Source organism: Etheostoma spectabile, chromosome 21, assembly GCF_008692095.1.
Source record: "Etheostoma spectabile isolate EspeVRDwgs_2016 chromosome 21, UIUC_Espe_1.0, whole genome shotgun sequence".
Lineage (NCBI taxonomy): Eukaryota > Metazoa > Chordata > Actinopteri > Perciformes > Percidae > Etheostoma > Etheostoma spectabile.
Window position 1 is genome coordinate 17,561,832 of NC_045753.1, and position 9,986 is coordinate 17,571,817.

The following is a 9,986-nucleotide window of genomic DNA, read 5'->3' on the forward strand; positions in this document are numbered from 1 at the left end:
ATTACAGCCACTAGAGCCAGTCCCACAATGAACTTTCCTTAGGACGTGCCATTTCTGTGTCTGTAGCTTTTGAGGTGGAGAGGAGAGGTGGGGTGGGGTTGGGAGGGGCAAGGTGGATGCTGGGGGTGTGGCCTTGACCAACTGCCTTTTTTTTTAACCTGCTTTGCGCTTTTAAAAGCCATGATGTCTCTCTCTCATGGATGGGCCATAATCTCTGGGCGGGAAAAGCAGAGAAAGGGGAGAAAGGGGAGGCAGGATCGGCCCATCTGATCTTTTATTTTCTCAGGGCTCGGTTTACACCTGTCGCCATTTCTAGCCACTGGGGGGAAACAGGCAGGCTGGGGGAACTCCTCTTAAAGTTAAATTTTCATTTCATTGGACCTTTAAAGGTGTATGTGTTCTTCATATTTATGTAGAGTTATAGTTTGTTCTTGTAATGTAAAATATGCAGCTCCGGTAGATATTTGCGATTGGCCCCGCTCTGCAAACACCGGCTCTTGTACAGTGGTGTGAAAAAGTGTTTGACCCATCCTATTTCCTGTCCTTTGCATGTTTGTCACACTTAAGTGTTTCAGAACATCAAAACAATTTATACAATAGTCAAGGACAACACAAGTAAACACAAAATGCAATTTGTAAATAAGGTGTTTATTATTAAAGGTGAAAAAAAATCCAAACCATCATGGCCTGTGTGAAAAAGTGATGCCCCCCTTGTTAAAACATACTAAACTGTGGTTGTCCACACCTGAGTTCAATTTCTCTAGCCACCCAGGCCTGATTATTGCACACCTGTTCACAATCAAGGCATCATTAAATAGGAGCTGCTTGACACAGTAAGGTCCACCAGAAGACCTTAAAAGCTAACATCATGCCGAGACCCAAAGAAATTCAGGAACAATTGAGAAAGAAAGTAATTGAGATCTTCAGTCTGGAAAGGGTTATAAAGCCATTTCCAAAGCTTTGGGAATCCAGCGAACCACAGTGAGAGCCATTATCCACAAATGGCGAAGACATGGAACAGGGTAAACCTTCCCAGGAGTGGCCGGCCGCCCCCCAAATTACCCCAAGAGCGCAGGACGACTCATCCAAGAGGTCACAAAAGACCCCACAACAACGTCCAAAGAACTGCAGGCCTCACGCCTCAGTTAAGGTCAGCGTTCATGCCTCACCATCAGGAAAAGACTGGGCAAAAAAGGCCTGCATGGCAGAGTTCCAAGGAGGAAAACCACGCTGAGCATAAAGAACATCCAAGCTCGTCTCAATCTCCACAACACATCTGTTGATTAAAGACTTTTGGGACAACATTCTGTGGACCGATGAGACAAGTGGAACTCTTTGGAAGTGTGTGTCCAGTATATCTGGCGTAGAAAAGAACACTGCATTCATAAAAGAACATTATACCAACAGTAAAATATGGTGGTGGTAATGTGATGGTCTGGGGCTGTTTTGCTGCTTCAGGACCTGGAAGACTTGCCGTGTAAAAGGAACTATGAATCTGCTGTTACCAAGAGATCCTGAAGGAGAATGTCCGACCATCTGTTTGTGTACTCAAGCTGAAACGAACTGGGGTCTGCAGCAGGACAATGATCCTAAACGCACCAGCAAGTCCACCACCGAATGGCTGAAGAAAAACAAAATGAAGACTTTGGAGTGGCTAGCCAAAGTCCTGACCTGATAATATTGAGATGTTGTGGTATGACCTTAAAAGAAGTTCATGTCCGAAAACCCTCTAATGTAACTGAATTAGGACAATTCTGCAAAGATGAGTGGGCAAAATTCCTCCAGGACGCTGTAAAAGCCTCATGCACGTTATCGCAAACGTTTGGTTGCAGTTGTTGCTGCTAAGGGTGGCCCAACAGTTATTAGGTTTAGGGGGCAATCACTTTTCACACAGGGCCATGAGGTTGGATTTTTTTTCACCTTTAATATAAACACCTTCATTTACAAATTGCATTTTGTGTTTACTTGTGTTGTCCTTGACTATTGTTTAAATTGGTCTGATGTCCGAACACTTAAGTGTGACAACCATGCAAAGGAACAGGAAATGAGGAAGGGGGCAAACACTTTTTCACACCACTGTATGTGAACGCACGCGTCGCTGGATTGAGAAACCCTGGGTTGATTGAACTAGTTGTTAACCACGTCGTGACACAGCTCATGCGGGACCGCGGTTGTTGGATTAGATCCAGCTGGGTAACAGAAATAAATCCAGGGCATGCTGATCTTGATTTGTAGTACAGGCCTCAGGTAAGCGCCTGACTGTGGGGGCAACATGTATACACAGAGAATATTGTATGTAACAGTTAAAGAATAGTCTATAACATCTTACAGAACAGCTGTTGTAATCTAAAAGCTGGTCTGCCAGATAATGGTATTAAAAGCTTGTAGAGAAATGTATGATATGTTTGGTAGAATGAGCTGTCTGACAAAAATAATAGAACACTTACATGGCAAGGCAAACAATAATCAATGGCACCATAGAACAAACTACTTACTACAGAGGTGGATCAACAATAATTTGATGGTCTCAACAAACACTGAATATTAAACCGCACAAAAGGTAGTATTTAGTGCACGCTATTGTACTGTATCACCAGTACTGTGTCTATTTACTTTCTAGAAAAAAAGCATTTGGTGTTGGTTTTCATGCGATTTACTATGGCAACACATCCTTCATAAGTTCCAACCCACAGATAGCAGCAGTAGTAATTTCTTATTTATTTGAATCAGTGTTGATTTACACTTTAACATTGCCTTATCCCCTGTGACCATACTTACTGCTATTCAATGTATTGCTGCTGCCCATGCTTGATGATGATGATAAATGATAATACATTGCCTTATCCTCAACACATTCCTTCACTTTTTTTACCATTTCTTTGAGCTGACTGTGACCTGAGTGCAGCGCCTGTCGGACACTCTGGGACAGAAGGATCTCATGTCTTAATCTTTGCTTGCCAAAGGCCACTGCTCCACTGGTGACAATCATCATTTCTCTGCCTTGATTCTGCAGCATGGCCACCTGGATAACAATACACCAAATTAGAACTCATTCAACACAACTGGGCCCATTACAAAAATACATGTTTTCTTACTGACCCCTTGTGGTGACTAACCATGATGTTGTTGTTTTTGTTTAATTGTTTTGAGATATTTGTCCCTGACATTTCTGCCTCTACTCCAATACAAAGGGGTGAATGGGATTATGCTTGTGGTGCTCAAAGCAGAAAAGTTACATTTAAAAACTAAATGCTATGTGTCTGTCTTTCCATACCTACTAAAGCATTACTAAAGCAATACTGAGACCACCGAAGATAAGTGAGAAAATGTTTTTTCTGTAATTTGGGTCAATCGTCCTAAATTATCTTTTCATAGTAAGTGCATTCATTCAAATAGACTTGCTGAGATCAAAATCTCTTTTTACAGGTTTCTTATAATGAAAGGTTACCACTACATCTCATAGATGGGTAGTAAAGGAAAAGTAGAAACATTTAATTGAAGATGTAAACACGATAAAATAATTAACAAAAAACAAAATAAGTTTGCATAAAAAAAAATGCATATTTATGTGGATATATGAATAAATGTTAGTGAGCAGGTCAACGGATAAACATAAACTGCAGTGGATGGAAAAATCATGAATGCCCACTGATGATTTACATCTCAGAGAACTTGAAACAGATGATGTCAAAGCTTGTACTTCCTTTCCCCCATCCCCCATCAAGAATTTTCAATAGAACTTCAAAGTTATTTTATACTTCATTAAGGTACAGTGTGAACAGGTTTTGGGCCTCTCACCTGCTCCACAATGGAGGCCAGCCTCCCCAGAGCCAGGCCACATTCATCCCCACGGGTGACCACAGCACTGCCGAGCTTGACTACGATCCTCTTGGCCCTACGCAGTTCACTGCGGTGTGCAAAGGAGCTGCCATGTGCCCTCCCCTCTGTAAACAGGGAGAATATGTTATTTTAACATAACTGGTAAAAAAGAACATGTTATTTCAATGTTACGTTTTGGAAAACAAGGAGAAGTAATTTTGAGCGACCATGGAATGATGCCTAAATAGATAAAGAAAGACCAGCCAATGACGAGAAATCAGAACTACATTTTTATAATTCGTTAATCAATAGTTAAGGGCAAAGACTTGCAAAAAAAATTGAAAATTCCCCTTCCTTCATTTCATGTAATTTACATACATTTGAATCAGAGAGCAAAATAAGAAAAGAAAAAAAGTGCAAACAAGCATCTATTGCTGCTTTGATTGAATTACATGACAGAGACAAACAGAGTGAAGCCTTGCCTACATTCATCTGTAACCTGGGAAACAGATAATCACAGCCTTCAAACTGCCATATCAGCAGGGCAAGCAGAAAAGCCTGTGCTGACATAACACATCTCTCTGGAGCAATGAAGCGCATGTGAGAGAGAGAGAGAGAGAGAGAGAGAGAGAGAGAGATAGATGACATCTTGTTCAGACTAGAGTAGGTCAGAAAACAAAGTGTTATGTGCACATCTGGATTTCACCATATCTGCTCGCAGATACTGTATTGACTATTATGTCGATATTGACTCAAACAGCAGAAAACCAAGACTCTATCACTCTTTATCAATTTCCCAGTGCCTGAGGTGACCTCTTTAAATTGCTTTTTTTCAGAGCAACAGTCAAAAACCTTTTTCTTTTTTACAATTTAGAATAATTTACATTGATGATATATTACTTAATACAATATGCAACTAACAATTGTTTTAGTTTTGATTAATCTGTTGACTGATTAATCTATTTCATATGGGTTTATAGAATGTCAGAAAATAGTGAGCTTTATTCACCAAAGGTCACTAAAGCCCAAGGTTATGTCTTAAAATGGCTTGTTTTGTTGAAAACATTTCAAAACCCAAACAATTCAGTTGGCTGTTCAGTTATTAATGAAAAGCAGAAACCCTTTAAACCTGAGAAGCTACAACTGAAAAATGTTTGGCATTTTGGCTTGAAAAATATCAGAAAACTTTCATTATTCGGTCAATTGACTAATCAAAAAACCGATTCAGCAACAGAGCCTTTATTATAACAACAGAATCATCTAATTTTATCTAAAGATCCGGTTACAAGTTTGTTGTTTTACTTTTCTGTAGTCCACGCTGCTGCTGGATGCCTGAGAACAGACTGAATGATCTATACCCAGGGCATCATTTCCACAGGGAACAGGGGGGGGGCTGGCATGTCTTTTTCAAAATCTAGTTTGTGTCAACCCCCCCCCCCCCAACCCACCCCCCCCCCCCCCCCCCCCCCCCCCCCCCCCCCCCCCCCACCCCCCCCCCCCCCACCCCCCCCCCCCCCCCCCCCCCCCCCCCCCCCCGCCCCCCCCCCCCCCCCCCCCCCCCCCCCCCCCCCCACCACCCACAACAACCCCCCCCCCCCCCCCCCCCCCCACCTCCTCCCCCCCACCCCCTCACAAGTAACTTCCCCCCCCCACCCCCCCCCCCCCCCCCCCCCCCCCCCACCACCCCCCCCCCACCCCCCCCCCCCCCCCCCCCCCCCCCCCCCCCCCCCCCCCCCCCCCCAACCCCCCCCCCCCCCCCCCCCCAAAAAAAAAAACTTGTTTAATGTTATTTTATCAGCACCCTTATTTTAAACAATAAAGAAAGTAAGATTTTTTTCTTATACAGAGTTTAGTTGTCTACTATTCTTTCTGGCATAATTTATCATTATGATCAACTGGATTTTGTATCACCATAGTCACTAAATGTATGTAGAAATGCAGGAAAAAGGATTCAAATTGAGAACATTTTGTGGGCTGAGGACCCCCAGACCCACTGTTTTCAGTCCCCTCTCCTTCTCAAACCAAAGTTACACCCTTGATCTATACTAGTGTTTACATGGAATAAACTGGTACCACAATGTAGCTCTGCAGCGTGGCTTGCCTTGTGTCAGTGGTCTGGTGAGAAAGCTGCATACGTGTCCCGGGTAATCCAGCGGGGTCCTTGAACACAGAGTCAGCCTTCGTAGCAGCATTGTCACTTTAATGCCTTTACTATCACAGAAAGTGAGAAATATATCACCATCAAATGCGTTAAACTGTGGTATTACAGAGAAGAATTGGAAGAGAGTATTATATCTGATTTTTATGGCAACATAAAAAGTATTGTGTCCTAATGTAGTATACAGTCAAAATATAATTAACGTTACCCTCCATGGTTCCCTAGACAGCAAAGAGCGTTTGTTCTTACTTAACCTCCTGAAGTCCAAGTTTGGCTTGTCTTGTGTACGTAACGGTACCTGCGCTGTGTAACGGCTTCTATTGAGTTTAGTTCATCTTTAACCTGTTATTCCTTCATTCATCACACAACACTTCAAAAGAGGTGGACTCTGCGTGTGCACGACTCCTCCCCTGGCTGATGAAGCTGTCCCTGCAGTTTGCATCGAGTGTAAACGAGTCGTTTCGCTAACCTTACCACTGCGTCTGTAAATTAATTTCCGCTGCAGTTAAAGGACTAACGAATAATGTATTACTCTTGGTCGCGTTGACATTTAAAAACAAAAATAAGGTTATTCAACAGAAAAAGCTTCATAAATTGGCGGTGAAGTGGCAGGATGTGGCGTCAAGCCGGCCGGCGAAATACGGAAAAGGAACGGAAGTGACCTAAAGTCTCACATTTCAACATAAGAGACTGTCGGTACTGTCGACAGGGACCATGCACAGTTAAAGCCCAGTACCAGAGTTAGCTATACAGCTAAGCTAATTTACATCTGTGGTCCCTGGGCAAGGGAGATAAAAGGACAATAAGACACAATATAGACAACACTATCTGTTGGAGCCATTACAACACTTTGTTTTGTTTTGTTTATATACCATGTATAAATTCTGCAATTTTATGTTTGAGCACTGGGTGGCGCATTGCCTTGGAAGGCATAAAGGTAATCAGCCCCAGGTACACAGGTGTGTGGAAAAAACGGGGAAAGCAGACAACTTTTCACCGTGTTAGTGCGTGTCAGTGTCGTATCAGTTTCGTGTCAGTCGCGTTAAGGTTTGAATTTGACAAACGGAAAATAAATGGGTCACAGCACCGAAATGCAGACAGTACGTGTAGACATTGTTTACTGGCATGCAGAACACGCGTCCAAGCAAGTTCTCCCCTGATCCCACCACATTGGCCTAATGTAGGAGTTGATAAAAGAATCTACACTATCTACATCTACACATCTACAATAACCTATGACAAACATTACATACCGTACCAGTAGGCTATATAAAATATACATTCCATGGTATACAAAGATCATTGATCATAGTTGATTCGCCTTCAGCCAAGTCTTTACAAGGACATTTTAAAACTGCTAAGACTTACACAATCTGTATAAAACTGCTAAGACTTACACAATCTGTATAAAACTGCTAAGACTTACACAATCTTGTGAAGTGGAATTAAGTTCCACTTTTTTACTATAGTAAATTAAAAAGCTGATTGACCAAATGTAATCTTCCTAAATTGAGTGTAGCAGTCAACTCTTACCTCTCTTGGAGACCCTTACATTATCTCTGCAAAATGACACACATTGCTTGAGTAGTGGTGGTGCAAGACCATGGGTCAATTTAAACATCAGGCACATGTCTACAAAACAGAGAAAACTGTTAAAGGTTAATAGGTTGTGTTTTTGTTTTTTTTACAATGGTGCAGTAATGGTTGTTTCTTGAACTTTCACGTTTGTTTGTAAAGGGTACTTATGGGTTTTAGTGTAGTCACACCTGCCTCAGACTAGCTTGTAGAACACTAAATTAAATGTGAGAAGATCATTAAATGTAAAAACAGTTTAGCTTGGGTTATTGGTAACTGGTCTCTTATATGTCTAAAATTTGCTAAATTAGTTTTGACACAATTGGATATCTTTTTCATGTGTTTTTAAAATTTTAAGTTAGAATCAATAATTATGTCCAGACACTTAAAATGATCAACAATATGTATCGCCTCTCATATAATACAGACATCAGGCTGATGTTGTGTAAAATTCCACTTAATAGAGAGATACATGCCCACTGTTTCACTTACCTTAAGAGTGAGATTACCAGTGTTGACTCTTAAAATCTCTACCGAAGTCACTCAGAATGTAGGATAACAAAAAATGTTTCGAAATTTTGTAAACTGTAGAGCTTTTTTTAATTGTAATTGTATATCTTCTTGTACATTTCTTTCTTCTTTTTCTGTCTATATGATGATTTTGTTTTGTTTTTGTCCTATTTTTTGTTTCATACACTGATGGCACGTGTATATTGTTTTACCTATTCTAAGTATACCTACATTTTGTCAAAAAAAGACAAAATGTACTTCCTGTGAGACTGAACAAGAAAGTATAGTTAATCTGTTTTATGGTCGCCCCATAGGGTTGCATATATTGTTGCCCTTTATATTGAGAATTGTATATTGTACAAAACAAAACATAGATTGTTTTTATTGAAGGTAAAACACATCATTTATTTGGAATGTAATGATTGCAGTCAATGTAACCAAATATTACCTATTTTTATCTCATTAGGGTCATATTCATAAAACTACATTTCATGTGGTGGAAAAATCACAGGACTGCAGTAGAGATGAAAGTTTTCTGTACTTGCACTATCCTGCTGTGACGAAATGAAAAGTAACCCAAAGCATATTTGACGGACACTGTGGGGCTCCCACTGCCCCTAGGACCATAGATAACTAAATTGGTTCCTGTAGCTCTGGCTTGATTGTGTATTATTCCATTATATATGTCCTGTTCATCTCTCTGTTGTCTGCTCTTGCCCTTTATCTGTTCTTCTGTGTTCCTCCTCCTTTTATCAGTCTATCTGACTCAGGGGAAGAAACTGACCCTTACCTTACTCCTGGCTCCACTAATCCACTAACTCGTTTTGTGTTTGTGTGTGTGTGTGTGTGTGTATTTAACATGTTCTACATTTAACTTATTGCAGGTGTGTTGATTTTGATCCCTTACAATTGCTAAAAGTACTGATATTTCCTACTAAAACAAACAGTGTAATGGTTAAACCTAAACTCCATATTCATTTTGTAACATAAAAAATAACTGACCAAAATGAATACAACATTGACAGAAGACAGTGACATTTTAACAACTAACAGTAACACCTAACACTTAATATCAAATCAGATTGCAACACCTCACAATATTAGTTCACAAGTATCACCACTGTTAAAAAATATGTTTTGCATGGATTGTGATGGCATTAGGTACAGCCATTCATTTCCCTCTCAGGATGAGTTGTAGTAACGTTGGGGGTCCCTTGCTTTTTCATCTAGCACCACCTCCGATTAAAAAAAAACACTTAGTTTAATACTCTGTCTAATGACATTCCTATCATCCTCAGCTGTAACCTACTTTGTCTTTATTGCTCATTAGCAAACGTTAGCATGCTATTAGGCAAAACCAATGTAAACAGGTCTACATTTGCTTAGCATGTTGGCTATTCCCAAATTAAAGGTTGTTGTTGCGCCATATGTTTTACCCAATGAGCAGCAGCTTGTAATGGAAAGTAACGAGGAGGGGAAAAATATGCAAAAAGGGAAATCCGGCTGTTGTCAAATGGAGAGAAAAAGCCCATGTGTGAGGGTGTAAAAATATCTACTTAGCCTATAGTCACTCCACATTTTTTCAAAGTTGTAGGCTACACTGTGTTTTATTTGCTTTAAATATGGTAGTTTCGTGTTTCTGTTTTTATGTGATAAATGTGCTGGTTTTACTGTAAAGTGTCTTTGACTAGCCTACCATGTAAAGCACTATATACACAAAATGTAGTATTTAGCCTTTGCCTTAAAAGTGAGCAGAGAGAATTAATGTTCCTCGGGATATGGACCCTAAGGACTCTAGGCTTAATTTCAACCCCTTATTTACAACGCGAGAACATGTTTTATAACCATATGCACAAATCTCTGTACGCTATATCTAATTCTTTCTAATTCTACAATTAATGTTCATACAGAAATATCAGAAAGG

General features: G+C 40.5%; 1 protein-coding gene across 9 annotated transcripts in view; it reads right to left on the reverse strand.

The window, feature by feature from the left end:
• Nucleotides 1-7,583, reverse strand: part of aldh18a1 (aldehyde dehydrogenase 18 family, member A1) — an 18,300-nt gene extending 10,717 nt beyond the window's left edge. For 3 of the 9 annotated variants that reach the window (XM_032502209.1, XM_032502204.1, XM_032502202.1), the window contains exons 1-4: nucleotides 6,227-6,657; nucleotides 5,921-6,030; nucleotides 3,799-3,950; nucleotides 2,873-3,022 (exon numbers count right to left, since the gene is read on the reverse strand). In XM_032502209.1, coding sequence (XP_032358100.1) covers nucleotides 2,873-3,022; nucleotides 3,799-3,950; nucleotides 5,921-6,011 — 393 coding nt within the window. In that variant the 5' untranslated portion in view covers nucleotides 6,012-6,030; nucleotides 6,227-6,657. Of the gene's footprint in view, nucleotides 1-2,872; nucleotides 3,023-3,798; nucleotides 3,951-5,920; nucleotides 6,031-6,185; nucleotides 6,658-7,510 lie in introns of those variants that run through there. The other 6 variants (XM_032502211.1, XM_032502206.1, XM_032502210.1 and 3 more) reach the window with 6 other exon arrangements.
• Nucleotides 7,584-9,986: the final 2,403 nt, after the last annotated feature.